General features: G+C 46.5%; 1 protein-coding gene across 1 annotated transcript in view; it reads right to left on the reverse strand.

Moving 5' to 3' along the window:
- Positions 1-4,959: 4,959 nt before the first annotated feature.
- LOC137790576 (gap junction delta-2 protein) overlaps positions 4,960-16,977 on the reverse strand; it is a 28,665-nt gene continuing 16,647 nt past the window's right edge. The window contains exon 2 of the mRNA XM_068584950.1: positions 4,960-12,128. Within this exon, the coding sequence (XP_068441051.1) occupies positions 11,276-12,128 (853 nt within the window). The 3' untranslated portion in view covers positions 4,960-11,275. The remainder of the gene's footprint in view (positions 12,129-16,977) is intronic.

Genomic DNA, 16,977 nt, shown 5'->3' on the forward strand with positions numbered 1-16,977 from the left:
TGTACATGGTCATGTCAGCTGTTAGTGTGACGCACATATCAGACCCACACTTTACTTTGAGCTCCTGTGCGATGCTTCGTCTCATGCAATAGTTATGTGTTACATAGAATAGATGTGAGCGACCGCGGCTCAGTGCTGCTCGAGGAACTAGCCAGACATGGAGGCACGCCACTGAGGGCCTGCCAACTGACCTGTGTGTGTGTGTGTGTGTGTGTGTGTGTGTGTGTGTGTGTGTGTGTGTGTGTGTGTGTGTGTGTGTGTGTGTGTGAACTATTCATGTGAGTTTATATGATGCTCCTGCCAATCCATTGTGTGTGTGTGTGTGTGTGTGTGTGTGTGTGTGTGTGTGTGTGTCTGTTGGTATGTGTGTGTGTGTGTGTGTGTGTATAGGTGTGTGTGTATGTGTGTGTAGGAGTGTGTGTGTGTGTGTGTTAGATGTCTGTTTAAATGTGCCCTGGCAAACTGGTTCCCAGATCCCCAACAATGCTTCATAATGTCTGTGTGAGTGTGTGAGTGTGTGTGTGTGTGTTCTGGTATTGAATGTGTGTCTGTGCTGGCGGTCAAGGAGGGCGCCTGGGAGGACTGGTGTTTGATTGGCGCGTGCTGCCGAGATCTGCTCCTTCCTGTTAGCGTACGCATCACTTCCTCTCACGCTGCCCAGAGCTACTGCCTCGCCGTCTCACAATCACTCTGACACAATTCCCTCTCTCCTCCTTATTTTTTGTTCATCCTCTTCTTCTTCTCTCTCTCTCTTTTTCTCTTTCCATTGTTCTCCTCTCGTGACTTCCTGTCCTGCTTCCTTCATCCCGCTCATGCGACTCGGCCTCCTGTCTCTCCGCTCCCGTTCCTCACCTTTTCCCTTTTGCTTCTCTCCCTTTTTCTTTCCATCTCAGCTCCACTATCATATAGTGCTTCTTTCCCCCCCAGTCTTTATCCATTTGTCTCTCCCGCTCTCTCCCTCTTAACTCTCAGCAGGCCACTTTTGTTTTACCAACTTGACAGCCAGTTCATCATCCTCCATGAAGCAGCACTTCGCCCTCTCGCTCCTAATCTCTCCCTCTTCAACCCCCAAGAATCACTCCCTCCCTCACCCTCCCTAACCTCTTTCCCTTATCTGCTCTGTATTCCATCCTTAAGCAACCCCCCCCTCCTCCTCTTCCTCCTCTTCCTCCTCTTCTTCCTCCTCCTCCTCAGCTGCTCTCCCTGAAGACAGAGCAGATGCATCCAGGCAGAACAGCCAGCATGTTCCCATGTTCTCTCTGCGGCTGCAGCAGCGCTCTCAAACCTCCGCTTCCCTATGCTTCATTTTCCTCGGGACGCGTTACGCTGATTGCCAATCCTCGTCCTCTTGCTTACTTTTTTAAAAATTTCTTCTCCTCTTAAACGTCCTCCTTTTTCATCTTCTTCCTTTCCTCCCTTGCTTCCTTACTTCCTTACTTCCTTCCACCACTGTCTCTCTCCTCTGTCTCCTCACCCATCCCTCGCCCGAGGCTTTATCCTTGGTCTTTGCGTCTCTCTCTCTCTCTCTCTCTCTCTCTCTCTCTCTCTCTCTCTCTCTCTCTCTCTCTCTCTCTCACCCTTCCCTGCAAAAACATTGCTCGAGGCCATTCTTGTGTCTTTCTTTTCTTTGAGCCCCGTTCCCTTCTCTCATTTCCTCCCTGTGTTTCTACCAAAAAAAGGCTTCTTTGCCTCCTCCCTCCTTCTTCGCCTCCTCCCTCCTTCTTTGCCTCCTCCCTCCTTCTTTGCTTGTCTTCCTCTGTGCTCAGCATCAAACCGACTCTTTGCTCGGCTCAGTTTGCATGCGCTCCCTGGTCCTCTTCTCCTCCTCTTCCTCTCTTTCTCGCTTGTGTCACATATGGGTTCATGTTTATGGTAATGACTTCCTCGCCTCCTTACTTTGCCCACAGTCCTCTCACATCACGTACAGCAGCACTTTGAGAGTCAGTGGGGGAGTTGAAGAAAAGAACAAATATACTTGCATTTGCATAAAGGTCACAGGGTGAAAATCACTTATTGGAGTTGAGGAGGTGTGTAGGAAGCGGCGTCGAGGCGATTCAATCGTAAGGAGTCGATAATAAGCTCCTTTCAGCTCTTTGTCCATCCGTCTGTTCTTTCAGATCTCTGTCAGCTTCGTTCGTCAAACAACAATCAGTCTGTCACGGTGTTGGAAGAAACAACGCGGAGGCATCTCATGTCATCTCATGACATCATTACATCACTTTTTTTGTGAGGAAGAACGTGAAAGGATAAAGAAAGCGTTGATGTTGCGTCGTACTTTGCAGGGTGTGTTTGCATAAAACAGCTCAGCAGAGTTTGCGGTTGCTTGAAAATTAGTTGCAGGCAAATCCAAAACATTGCTGCAATTTTAATGGAATAAAATTATGTGAAATACTGAGATCTGGATGAGCTGATTGATACTGAGGGATCAATACTCGAGGATACTGATTCAGGAAGATATTGATTATAAAACGTGGGCGGCTGCATGACGACAAAGCTTTTTTAGAATGTTTGTGCCAATTTTTTTAATATATAATTATATTTGTTTTATTCTTTGACTACTTATTCTGTAAAATACTATTTTACCTGAAAGGACTTTCTTTCTTTCTTTTTTACAAATATTAACAGAAACATTTGTGCTCATATTTGTTATTGATTGGGGATTTGTGGCGTGATTTTCCTTCAAATTGTCTTGTTTTCTAAAAAAAAAAGACCATTATTTTGAAAAATCACATTTCCAATTAAGAAATGATCCACATTGCTATCGTTCAAATTGTCACAAAAGGTTTTGGTATCAGACATCCATAGTGTGATTGTACATTTCTGGTCCTCGTCTGTTGATCGTCATGCTGTTATATGTTTTATTAATTATTGTTTTTTCTTGTCTAGTTTGAGGTAACGTGTAACTTAAGCTTAAAGTAAAATGATTAAAGTAAATCAAGACATTTATACAGTTATAGTTGTCGCTGAAAACTTTTTTGTCTTCAGAAGCTTTTCGAGACGAGCGGATATAGAATGCTGACACAGACACACACACACACACACACACACACACACACACAGCTGCAGTTTGCTGGCCGGTGACTAACGGATAAGAGGGACTAATTAAGATCACACGGTCGCAGAACGAGTCTCAGGCAAACTAATTAGGACTGCAGAGTCGACGGCCTCCTCCAGGTCTCCCTCCGCTCCGAGACTCTGCTGACGGTTTGAGATCCTCTCGCTGGCTCGGGCTCCACGCTGGAAGTCAGTTTCCTGATCTGCCGAGTGGGCAAAGCCCCTCTGAGCTCACCTTTTGTGTTCACCTGCTGGGGTTGTGACACACATTTAGGAACTAAGTGTGACGCGGAGACTCGAGACCTCCAACTCCAGCGAGGACAGAGGAGTAGGAGACTTAAATGAAACACACAGTTTATTTCTTACAGGCACGAATATTGCTGCAAGACTTTATAATAAATCACCTCTGGCTAAATCGTCCCTCCATCACTGTATAGACTGGGTATACCCCGAGACCCCCTCAGGACCAGGACCAGACCCTCTGGACCAGGACCAGACCCCCTGGACCAAACCCTCTGGACCAGGACCAGACCCCCTGGACCAAACCCTGTGGACGAGACCCTCAGGACCAGGACCAGACCCAGACCTCCTCAGGACCCCCAGACCCAGACCCTCTGGACCCTCTGGACCCTCTGGACCAGACCTTCGGTTATCTCCAGGATGTGTTGATGAATTGGAAAAGCCGCCTTGGCGTATCGATCTGTGTTTTTCTCGGTGAGGACGGCTGCGTTTCAGATGAGTGTTGTGGCGCTGACGGAGGAGAGCAGGGAGGGCGAGAGGAAGAGGACGGTCCCCACGCCCGCCGATGAAGGCTGTAATGACCACGGCTTCCATTACGGTGCTGGCGCGAGAGAAATGATGATGTGTGTGTGTGTGTCTGTGTGTGTGTGTGTGTGAGTGTGTATGATTGCATGCATAAAAAGTGAAGATGGTAATGTAAAAGGATAAATGAACAATGATGATGATGATGATGATGCTGAATATGAATCCTGTGTGTGTGCATGTATGTGTACGTGTGTGTGTGTGTGTGTGTGTGTGTGTGTGTGTGTGTGTGTGTGTGTGATTGCGTGCATGGAAAGTGAAGATGGTAATGTGAAAGGATAACTGGACAATGATGATGGTGAATGAATCCTGTGTGTGTGTGTGTGTGTGTGTGTGTGTGTGTGTGTTTCAGGAAGTGACGCTCAGCAGCCGGCCATCTGTCGGCAGATTAATCCTGGCTGTGCTTAGAGATATTACCGGCTGGCTTATCGCCGTGGCAACGAGCCTTCAATCCCAGTCCAGCGCAGCCACCATGTGACCTTGTTGAGGAAGTGTGTGTGTGTGTGTGTGTGGGGGGGGGGGTTGGAGGTTGGACACACACACACACACACAACATGCACGCTCCATAATTCGGTGATATGATGCATACATGCGTTTACAGTATTGTGTTTGCTGCATGCACATTAACTCTCCATTTAATGACACACACACACACACACACACACACACACACACACACTCTTGCCCTCCTCCCATCACTGCATTGGTCTCGAGGTTTTAATCCTGCTGAAAGGTTTCAGTGTCACCTATTGAGTTCAGAGATGTCCTGACGCCGTCCAGCTGTGGGGGTTTTCTGCAAATATTGTTTTCAGCCACTAAATATAAAACTCAATAAAAATATAAAACTCAATAAAAATATAAAACTCTATCAATATGAATCGCATGTTTGCTCCCACTCAAACCAAACAAGGCTTCTTTATTTCCTAAATCTGCATCCTCAGTCACGTTTTTTCTTCTTTTCGCTAGACACACACGTATCACGTTGCACAGGACACAACACACACACGATGCACGGACACACACACACACACACACGCACACACACGTGCTTTACTGGTCGTAAATCATCAGGCACGAGGCCGGTTCAGGCTTTATGTAACATTCAAGGTTTTATTCAGTCTTTACATACAGTACACCAGTCAGAAATATACAGTGAACCTTCAGGTCCGTCAGGTACGCGCCGCGGCGTCCGCGGCCGGACGCAGCAGACGAGGAATACAAAGCGTGAGTGTGTTTCGAGTGTTTTCGCCGTTTTTTTTCTGTTTTTCAATCCGTGCGGATGTCACAGTCGAAGCTAACGCGCTGAAGAATGACGCCTTTCAAGGGCGAAGAGATTGAGATATTTTTCCCTTTTTTTCGGATCCCTTAATAGTAATTTAGCACTGCAGGATGCCAAATATTGGCTAAACGACTGCTCCCTCACTCCATGTTCGGGTTTCTTTGTGTGTTATCTCTCTCATCTGTAGCATCTTGTTCCTCACACAGCTGACACAGAGGTGACCCTGGTCTCAGGAATCAGGAAGTGGGAAGACGGGAAGTATTTTCGTCTTTTTTTTTCCCCCCACTTAAAAAACAATACATTGCATTTTAGAGCCACAAACTGCAGCGATCTCATGGTCACATGATCTCACATCCACGACCCCCACGAGATGCACCGGCGGCTATCTGGTCAAATCCGGATGCTGTTTTTTCTTTTAAATCCCACTCTGCCTGTATCTGCCACTCAGCGTAATTAGACAAAGTAATCACGATTGATATCATGACAGATTAGTGAGAGGGTGAGAGGTCCTCCTCTGGACCCTGAAACGGTCATAATCTAGCTGGAGGAAGAGGAGGCGGAGGAGGAAGAGGAGGAGGGAGCATTATATTCGATGCTGAACATCTGGTGAAGAGGAGCTTTATAACCGACATTTGATTTTCTCATTCAACCGTCAAACGCTTCTCTTTTGAAACGAGGCATCGCCCAACGTTGACCACTGTGTGATTAATCTGTCCTCACGAGTGCAAAAACAATGAGTCACGCTTCTCAATTATGGCTTTTAGTTTGCAATAATAAGTAAGAAGAGGGCGCTTCCAAATCTCGCTCTCATCGGGCCCTCGTGGGGTCGGCTGCGTCACGTGATCTCCAGACGTCTTTCTGGCAGTGTAAAGAGAGTGAAAGCGCTCGTCCGGTGAGCTCTGCGTGGACGAATGAAGCGGCTCGACTACACGCTGCTTTCCTGAGGAGCCACATCCCGTCGCTAGAACTAAACAGCTCGTTGGTTTAGTGGAGAAGAAAAAGAAACGATATCACTTCCTGCCGTCGGCTTTTTCGCAGATTCGTTAGTAACAGTCAAGAGTAACAGCTTGATATTGTTTTAATTAAGGAGACCTGCGTTGCTACATGACCTGTGGTGTGTGTGTGTGTGTGTGTGTGTGTGTGTGTGTGTGTGTGTGTGTGTGTGGAGGGGCAGTAGTGTGCTGAAGACAAGGGCATGTATCTGAATTCAGGTTGTTTTTTTTGGTAAAGGGTCCGACCTCGATAGCACCAACAGGTAAATAATCAGGCTTGAAGACGTTTTATTTTGGGGGCGGGGCTTTACAGTACGAATGGGGGGGAAGAGGGTCGAGGGGGAGTGTGTGTGTGTGTGTGAGGGGGGGGGGGGGTGTGTTTTAATGCAGAAACAGCATTTTGACTAGAAAAGATTGGTGTAAAAACGATCAGCATTGTTTTCTTTTTTTCCTGAGTCTGCTGTCATGTGTGAGTACCAAAAGGAGCTCCGCTGAGGATTTCATCACATTTGAACACATAAAGAGGCTGTGACTTGAAAAGGGCAGTGACACATTGTGCTGGGGACTAAACCCTGGAATGTTCTGGAGTCCGACACCTTTGGGGCGCCACCAGTCTTCTACCTGTACGCTGACATTCCCCCGGTGTACCCTGTGTTTAACAGTACGTCATTTGACTGATTGGCTTATAAATCATCTTTTTTACAACAGATTATAAAGGTATTTATTCATGTGCGCACTTCTTAAAGTAGAAGATTTTACTGTAGGAAGTTGTTTTTAAAATCTTTTGTGAGTAACTGAGACGGATGAACTGTCCTGGGAGGTTTTAACGTCACTGTTGGTGTCGGTCTGCTCGGTACCGTCTGGAGAACTGAGTCATTAATGTTCACACCTGGCGTCAAGACGTAATAGCTTCACTTCATAGTTTTTGGACCCAAAAAAAAAAAAGTCTCTCATTGAAGATTCTGCTGAATAAAACGTAGAAACATGCTTATTATAGCCATTACACATGCATTTGAAAAATCTTTGAAAATGAGTTCAATTTTGCATATCACTTTGGCAAGGGAGGAAATATACATATATTTTTTTCTGCTAGTCTTATATTTCAACATTCTACCCTTGATTTTACACATAAAAAAAAACAATCCAAAATTTTTTGTTCCTTTTACATAGAAAAAAAAAACATCTTTCATTTTTTTCTTTTTTTGATATGTCACTGCACAAAAAAAATAGAGCAACAGACGACAAAAAATGAAATCCACAAGTCAAAAAAGATAAGTAAATGAGAAGCAAAAAAAATAAAAAATAAGTTGCATAATTCATTTCACATTGACGAATAGAAAAAGTCGACCGTGGAGAGCAGCGGACTGTCGGGAGAACCGGGGTCGCAAAGAACGCCGGACGAATGTAAACCGAAGAAAACCAGGACACACCGCCGTGTGTGTGTGTGTGTGTGTGTGTGTGTGTGTGTGTGTGTGTGTGTGTACACACGAGTGTTTCTGACCTGAATGAAACCAGACATAACAACTGAATCTAATCCGGATGTGCAGTTTTTTTGTGTGTGTGTGTTTTTTCTCTCGAATGAATGAATGCATGTATGAAAATCGGCCTCGCACACACCGGCGTTGACCTGCTCTGCGGCGATTAGATCAGCGCTGCTGCAGCGACCGTCCAGCAGGAGCTGCGTACAGGACATCGGCTTGGATTCTAAGCTCAAGGTCAGCGTTTAAGCCTCAGCTAGAAGCGCTAGCTACTGAGGGAAGCCATGGCTAAACCTCTATTATTAGGCTTTCCAGCGCGCCCCCATTCAGCATATTCGTCCCCACAGAGGTGTCTAAATCTGGGGATAAGCACCTGCAAGAATTACGGAGATTATGACAAGTGGGAGTGAAAACAGAGAGGGGGGGGGGGGTGTATGTCTTCGGATACGTCAGCTGATAAATCCCACTGTAGATCCGGCTCACGTGCGCTTATGTTGCTTACACAGAATTACCTTTTGTCATGTCATGTCAAGGTATTTGCAGAGCGATGACACACACACATGTTCCTTCTTCTACAAAAGACAGATATACCAGTGAACGGATATATTATATATCTACTGTGGAGCTTCATGTTGGGTTAAACAATGCACTCAAAATGTTGACACATCTGCAATCTGGTGCATTTCACTGGTCAACAGAACGTAATCTCGTTGACTAAAGATAAACCTTGAGGGGGTTTGAGTGATGCTGATGCAACTCATGTTCCTCTGATTCACCCTCAGCAGAGTCACCAAGGCATTGTGGGAAATGTAGGAAATCATTAATCGAAGCAGAAGCAGGGAACGCACGTTAGGGTTTAGGGAACATGGGACTGAGGGAATATTGGACTAAGGGGACATTACGTTGAGGGAACATAGGGCTGAGGAAACATTAGGTTTGAGGGAACATTGGGCTGAGGGAACATTGAGCTGAGGGAACATTGAGCTGAGGGAACATTGAGCTGAGGGAATATATAGGACAGAGTTTAAACAGGATTGAGGTAACATAGGATTGAGGGAATGATCCGGCTGAAGGAACATAGGGTTTAGGGAACTTAGGGCTGAGGGACATTGAGGTTTAAGGAACATAGACCTAAGCTGACATATAGGACAGAAGAAACAAAGGATTGAGGGAACGTAGAGCTGAGGGAACACAGGACTGAGGGAACCCAGACGTGCTCCATTAACTCTCAAACGTGGCCGGGTCAAGCTCATGCCCTGTGAGCTGCTTAAGGCCTTTCAGTTTGCAGCGGTATACGATGCTGAAGCTCACCCCTGATCTGCGACAGCGTCTTCACACCTGGTTTATGACGCATTTCTGAATCTCTTCTCCTGTAAAAACCACCACGCGCTGTCCCTATGTCTGGTCTCAACGTGTGAAAGCTTCCCCGGTTTTCAAATGACTCACTCGTGCACGGCGGCGTGGCCTGGAGGCCGCCGCGCACGACTTCCTTCAGTCTGGCTGCTCTCCCACCCGCCTGCGTTTAATCAAGGTGCAACACTCTCTTTGTCGTCTTCATTTCTTCCGTGACGTTCTTTTTCTCGTACAAGGCATGCATGCTGAAATCCTGTCAGGAAGGAAATGCAACAACAACAACAACAAAAAAAAAAAGGAAAAACCACTGAGATTCAAAAAACACAACTGTCCCTAGGGAGTCACTACTCATCGGCTACACGGCTCGATCATTCAAGAAACATCGCGTCATGTCAACATGCCTTTTTTCACACGGCTCACAGGCCGCCGTTTGCCCGAAGCCGTGCAGCTGATTTCGAAGAAAAGGCTCTTTGTAGAAAACGCACAAAATGTTTGTTTTAAATATTTTAAATGCAACGTTAACAATTGCAACGAAGAGTTCTTCAATAGTTGCAACGAGAAGAAAATCAGCTGCACGGCCTCAATACTGTACGGCTCAAAAAACCAAAGCGCACAAACTTGTCCCTTCCCCCCCTCCGTACATGCCATGAATCCGTTCCATCGGTGAGGAAAGCGTTAAACGAAAAAACCAAAATGGAAAATAAAAAAAAAAGCCAGACAGTTTTATACATTTGGAGAAAAACAAAAACAAACATCAACATGATGTTCCAACCGACCCGCACGCAGAGATAAATAAATCTATTTGGATATACTCTAAATGGATAAATAATATTACCATGATATACTCTATATGTTATCTTTTCCACAATAATTGAATATCTCAAGGATGGCACCATCGCTTTCTCTGAAGAAACCACAAAAAAAATCATAACATCATGGTGGATATATTTTTATAAAATTTGTTTTAAAGTCGTAATAAAGTGATGTGTTCCTCTCCTCTTCCCCTCCTCTCTCTCTCTCTCTCTCTCTCTCTCTCTCTCTCTCTCTCTCTCTCTCTCTCTCTCTCTCTCTCTCTCTCCCTTGCTGCAGGGGAGGAAAAAGTTTGCTTTGTGCTTCGGGAGAGAGCGGCGTTCACCCGCTGCGTGTCCATCTTTGTTCATGAGTTCCTCTCCAAAGTTTACAGTGTGAAGTAGAGCAGCGAGAGCCATTACTGTCGTCTGACAGCCTCCGGGTCCATAGCTGCCAACCAAAGAGAGAGAGAGAGAGAGGGAAGAAGAAGAAAAGAAAAAGTGTTTATGGTACTCGCTGTGTTTGTGTTAAAATCATCTTTTGCCAAGAGACAAAACATAAACATCGTCCGTCTCCTTCTCTTGTTTTTTTTTTTTGGCTCGTGACGATGTTCCAACAGACGCTCGATCAGAGGCCGCTCCTCTCGCCGCCGCCGGGTCGCCGGGCGAGGAGAGGAAGCGGCAGAAGAGTCTCTCGTCCCTCTCTCTTCATCGCCCGTCGTCTGCCTTCACACCTCCTCTCTCTCTCTCTCTCTCTCTCTCTCTCTCTCTCTCTCGTCTTCGTTTCCCTGAAGTCTGACGTGGCTTTTTGACGCTTCTTCCGTTCCTCTTTACGTGACGTTCATCCTCCTCACTCATCGAGTCCTCCCTCTTCCGTTGAGGCTGACGCGCTCTCAGAGGAAAAAAAAAGGAAAAAGCACCACGGGATGCGTCAAAACGCCGCCGCCGCCGTCTTTCATAGAAAATACAAAACAGCCCCCTTTGTCTGTTTTCCTCTCATGCCCTCGTCCTCTCTCTCTCTCTCTCTCTCTCTCTCTCTCTCTCTCTCTCTCTCTCTCTCTCTCTCTCTCTCCGGCCCCTTGAGGATTTAATTCCCCACTTTAAAAAGAAACGAGGGGCAGAGGAGAAGGTAATTAGTAAAAAGAAAAAGACAAAAGTATAAAATGGCAGTTGGAGCGTCTCTCCCCCCACGGGACCAAAACATGTTCATCGTGTTCATTTTCAGAAGAGGATGTTGTGTCCTCTCTCTGCTTTTTAAAAATGTTTCCTCTTCCCCTCCTCCTCCTCCTCCTCTTCCTCCTTCTTGACGCTTTCAGTCGAAGAGCCGGAGGTTTAAAAAAAAAAAATCTTTTTACATTCTGCTTCCTCCATCTCATCGCAGAGGAGGGGTCATCTCCACGCCATCTCCATTAAATTAAAATCATAATTAAGTAGTTCTCCATCTTGCACATTCACCCCGCTCCTCCTCCTCCTCTTCCTCCTTTCTTCTTCTTCCTCTCCTCCCCGTCGTCAGACGTAGGCCGATTCGCTGGACTGCGTGCGTCCCAGGTTGGGCGGCTGGGACAGGTGCGCCATGTCCTTCTTCCTGATCTCGCAGATGGACTTCCTGCGGGCCTGCACGCCCCTGATGGCGGCCTTGATCTTGCGCCAGCCCAGGTGGTTGAGCTCCGCCAGGTTGAGCACCACGCAGATGCCGCTCACCGCGAACATGAACACCAGGAACACCGTCTTCTCCGTGGGGCGCGACACGTAGCACTCCACCTCCTTCAGACACGGGTAGCGGTCGCACTCGAAGATCCCCGGCACGCTGAAGCCGTACAGGAAGTACTGGCCCGCCAGGAAGCCGATCTCCAGGGCGTTGCGGAACACCACCTGGATGATGTAGAAGCGGGAGATGCCCTCCTGCCGCCGGACCTTGGAGCTCTTCCCGTGGCTGAGGCCCCGCGGCACGTTGGGGATCTCCTTCACCTCCAGACAGTCGGGTTCCTCCTTCCCGCCGCCGCCGTCGCCGCCGCCGTGTTGCACCAGGATGCCGTTGATGTTGCGGATCTTCCGCGCGCCCTCCCTCCCCCCGTAGTCCCTCTCCATGATGGGGTAGAGGAAGGAGTAGCGCCGGTCTTTCTGCTTGGCCGACTGGTGGACGGAGTAGGTGATGAAGCAGAGGCTGGGCGTGCACACCAGTATGATCTGGAAGACCCAGTACCGGATGTGGGAGATGGGGAAGGCCTTGTCGTAGCAGGCCTGGTTGCAGCCGGGCTGCAGGGTGTTGCAGATGAACATGGTCTGCTCGTCCTCGTAGACGGTCTCGCCGACGATGGCCACGATCAGGATGCGGAAGATCACCACTACTGTGAGCAGGATCCTGGAGGAGGAAGAGAGGGAGAGAGGTTAAACGGGGTCAACAGCCGGAGATGCGCAGGGATTCACTTGAAGGAGGAGACGTCCTTTAGATTTAGATCTACAGATACTGAGCTTATGAAAGCGTGACAAAGCAGGAAGGACGGATAACAGAGATAAGTGGCAGCGGGTGAATGCGAATGAGCAGAAGGAAGATGTTCCTTCAAGAATCCAGCTTTGAAAAAGAGTAAAAATAGACAATAAAACAAAGCGCAGTGTTAAAAATGTCTGCGTGTAAAAATACTCCGCTCTATTGTTAGCGTTTAAAAGCCCTCAAGGCCCGGTGACACCTTCAAAACAGAAAGAGTTACAGGACGGAGGAAACGGAGCAGATCAGAGAGATATCGTGACTGAAGCTTCAGTTTCATGTCAGACTCGAGGTTGGGAGGAAGGATTAGAGATGGAGATCACAGCGGTGAGCTCCATGAAGGACGCTGAACTCCTTAATTAGACAAGAGACGCGGGAGAGAAGGAAAAAGATAACGGGCCGATGATGGAGGGAGACATTGTCTTACTGTTAGGTCACTGACCACCACAGAAGAAGAGCGCTGTAAACCTCTCCTATCAGCCAGAGTCAACACTCCAGAAGAAGAAGAACAGTTGTTAGCGCAGTGTGTGTGTGTGTGTGTGTGTGTGTGTGTATGAGAGTGAGTGAGATGTGATAATTTATACAGGTAAAAAAAGATGTGAGATATGGTCTAATTTTAGTGTGCTCTGCGTCATTAGGCTAAAGTTACCATGGCAACCTTAAATTCGACTCACTTAGATTGGCGCCGTGATCAGTTTCTGCACACACACACACACACATATATACTCATTTTCCTCCTTTGTGGGGACTTGTTTTACCCAATTGGGGCCCACTTGAGATAAGCATCCAGGATATGTTCCTTCAACCCGTAAGACCCTGTCAGGTAGCACCACACTTAATCACACACACACACACACACACACACACACACACACACACACACTTATGATCTTGCAGCTGTCGACGTTATAACAGCACAGGTAGCCTTTACTCTCTGCAGGTGGCACCTTGTTTGCTGACTCGTGAGTATTTCAGTATATAGAGTATAAAGTACATTCTATATTGTGCTTTGAATGCGCTGACTCGACATATCCTGCAGACTTCCCGATGTCGGACCCTCACGGTAGCCGGACCACCGGTCTCTCCTCCTTCCCTGCATCCTTGGTCTGGTTCCTTCGCTTCCTTGCAGACATCCCGTCTTTGTTATTTTTTCTCACTCGACTCAGCTCCTCATTTATTTTTCAGATCTGAGACCAAGCGAGCACTTTAGACCGCAGGCTTCTTGCCTCTTGTCTGTAATCTGCGACTAAAGTCTGGACTCAGGCTGCAGACTCTGCAGACGAGCCCCTCGACACATGCTAATAATCCGTTGATTGATCGGCGCGCTGTCGTTCAATCCCTCAGACGCGAGCTCCGCATGCCGCTAGATCAACTCTCGCTAATCACTCCCATTTATATTAATGGTAATCCCATAAATAACGGCACGATAAATCGCTGTCATTACTTCATATGAACCCCGCAGTGGAGGCCATTACTGCAGCCCATCAAAACCTGACCTCATTACATTCATCATAGATTTATGCAGGGGGTTTTCTTCATACAAGTGCAAACAAGTCAATACATGGTGACATTTAAAAAAAAATTGGCTTTGGAGGCCGTGCTGATGGGCAACACGCTGCAGGAAGAGCCTCTAATTCATGAGAAAATGTCAATGTGCATGACGGAGAGCGTCTAAGATTAAAGAGATGCAGCTCACTCTCAGCGCCTTTTGGACATTAACGTTCCACCATTGTTCCCCCGATTTTACATCTTACATTCACATCTGTGTTTGGAGGGAAATGTGTTTTCTACCAGATTGCGATCGCAGCTTTAAACACGTATTTAACGTTAACGTTTAATGTGAATCGCCCCATTACTTTACAACAAAGCCGTTTAATTACTTGGTTAAATTTAAATGAGAAAAGCACTTGGTTGGGTTTCACTACATCAGGATTTGGATTCAAACAAGTGTTAGTTACATTCGAGTGATGTTGACTTTTGGCTTCACACAGGACACTAACAACGGCTTCCTGGGTGAAAGTCCTGTGTTTATTTGACCAATCCATCCTTCCTTATGTTTACTTAAGCCGACTACATTTAGAAATGTATTTGTGAAACGTCAAAAGCAAACGTAATCAGAGATTTAGTTGTTTTTTTAAAGTTCTATTGAATAAGTCAATGTTGAGTTTTCGCGTCACACGAGACACCGACAACAAGTTTCCTGGGTGAAAGTCCTGTGTTTATTTGGGTCATCCATCCTCCCGGATCTCCTCCGTATGTTGACTTGTGTTTAGAAATGTAGTTATGATCCATCAAAAGCAAATGTGATCAGAGAGAATGCTTCATAGGAGACAGAATAGCCTCACTGTAACAGATTAAATGCTTTTACACTTTCCTTTATCTGTAAATGGAACGTAGACGCTGATCGCAACATAAGGCGCTGATAGATCACTGGATCTCAAGGGCAAACGCGTTCATATATTTACTTTTACAGGGAAATTGTTGTCGAGCATTGGCTTGGTTTGAGTAAGTATCAGTTTGATGATGTCTTTTTATTACGCCAGAGGCTGAATAACGATAAAGATAAAGTGAAATATGATTTAGATTCAGTCAATTGCGCATCTTGCAAGACCGACCACCCTCTCTCTCCTCTGACGGCTCGGTGCACAGCTTTGCATTTAAAACTCCAACTTCCCTCCACTTCACCTGCGCCTCCCGCCCAAGAGAAGTCTGGATCCATCCGATCGAAATCAACACGAGAGACGAGCTGTCGCTTGAATTCAGCCACCGCATTTATATAAAAAAAGATCTTATCGGAAGATCCGTCGACGCGTCGGACAACAACCCTGCAGAGGCTGCAGAGCGGATCTCCGGAGCAGGAGGCCCGAGCCAACCGCACCTCGGACGTTGCCAGATAATCATTAGGTGGCATTTGGCCGCGTGGAGGGTAATCTACCAATCACGGCGCAGATGTGGAGCCGCGGGGGCAGAGAGTTAATCCTTCCCAGAGAGTCTGACGGCGGCGTGCGGTTTCACATGCACCTCTCGTCGAGAAAAAAAAAAAAAAACGGCGAGTCACATCAGGGATGACCTACAAAATGAAAAATACAGGACGTAATGCCAATCTGTCCACCTGTGATCAGCTGGCATGCAGAAGGGAGGGGAGAGATGAAGAGGGGGGGGGGGGGCAATGAATGCTAAAAAGCTGGGACTGCTTTTTGCCCTTGTAGTGACTCCATTAAGGAGCTTATCGAGCGGAGAATTCACAATACCAGAGTGAGCCAGTGTGGCACACACACACACACACACACACACACACACACACACACACACACACACACACACACACACACACACACACACACACACATGTATTCTGTAAGGCCACACACACACACACACCTGCACACTCGCACAAATACAACAAAACAGAGGGAAGAGGCTGCTGGAAACAAACTGCAGTACAGAAAGAAATAAAAAAGATGGCTGTTTGAGACGAGTTAGTTCCAGACAGGGATAAAAAGATTATAAAGTCACCCAAAAAAAAAAAAAAAAAAAATATATATATAAACCAAGTGTGGGCTCGGACTTTTCGGCCTTAAATTAAAAGAGGAACCTGCCAGTGGGAAAAGGAAAAACCAGCAATGGAGGAAAAAAAAATCTCATCATAGAGAATGAATTATATAATAGCTTCCACACGCGAACCCGCTGCTGTAATCTGTGGCCGGGCCAAGGGAGGATTCCTGCATTAGTTTTTTTTATGTTAATGCCATCGAATAGCTTTAGATTATCGTACCGCACACAGCATCCCCCACCTGTTTTTCTCTCCTCTCTAAAGCATCTTTCTGTGTTTTTTTTTTCTTTCTTTCATTTGCAGTCCCCGGGCTCCTGTTGTGGCCCTTTTCTCTCTCCTTCTCTCTCTCTCTCTCTCTCTCTCTCTCTCTGACAGGAATAATCTCCAGATTGTGTCTGTAGTTTATTTCTTGTTGTAAAGAGCCTCCTTTCCCCGCGAACAGTCCGATGAGGCATTTTAAACGCCGCACCAGGTCCCTCTAACACACCGTCTAATGGCCTCTGCAGTCGCACACTCTTGTGGAAATGAACATTTACAGTATATGTGTGTTACTGCTGAGCTGATCAATCAGTGAAATGCATTTAATCAACATAGGAAGAAAGAATATTTAATGTATGCTGCAGCTTCATCAAGGTGTGTTTAATGTCACTGTTAATTCAATTTGGACTGTTGTTGAGACAAAAACAAGCATTTTTTTGAGGGCTCTCCAATTTTTAAGTGGGGGGACTTTTAAAAGATATTCCCTCATCATTTGTAGAATGAAAGTTTCATCTATTCATCCAGACGTAAACAACAACAGAGAAGCTCCCTGATGATGAAAACGTTGCGTATACATATGCATCAAACGAGCACTTGGCAGACACGTTGGCACACATCTCAGCTCGCTGGCGGCAGACGGTGTTTGTTGTTCCCTTTGACTAATATGTTGACTGTGTTATCACACAGGCGCTGGTGATTATGCACAAACAATGTGCCAAGACAAGTCCAAAAAAAAAAGGAAAAACGCCTCCTCTCCTCTAGCAGCAATTGTGTGTCCCCGGCCTGCTGTCGTTCTGACGCCGAGGGAGAGTTTTTTAAATGTATTTATTTGTCAACGCTCTTATTGCCGAACGTGGAGTTCATTGTCAAAACTTAAACGTGTGCAGTGACGTGAAAAATAATCATTTCGTGCAA

This window comes from Clinocottus analis, unplaced genomic scaffold, assembly GCF_023055335.1.
Source record: "Clinocottus analis isolate CAN_PGR_092001 unplaced genomic scaffold, fCliAna1.0.p SCAF_2, whole genome shotgun sequence".
NCBI classification, from domain to species: Eukaryota; Metazoa; Chordata; class Actinopteri; order Perciformes; family Cottidae; genus Clinocottus; species Clinocottus analis.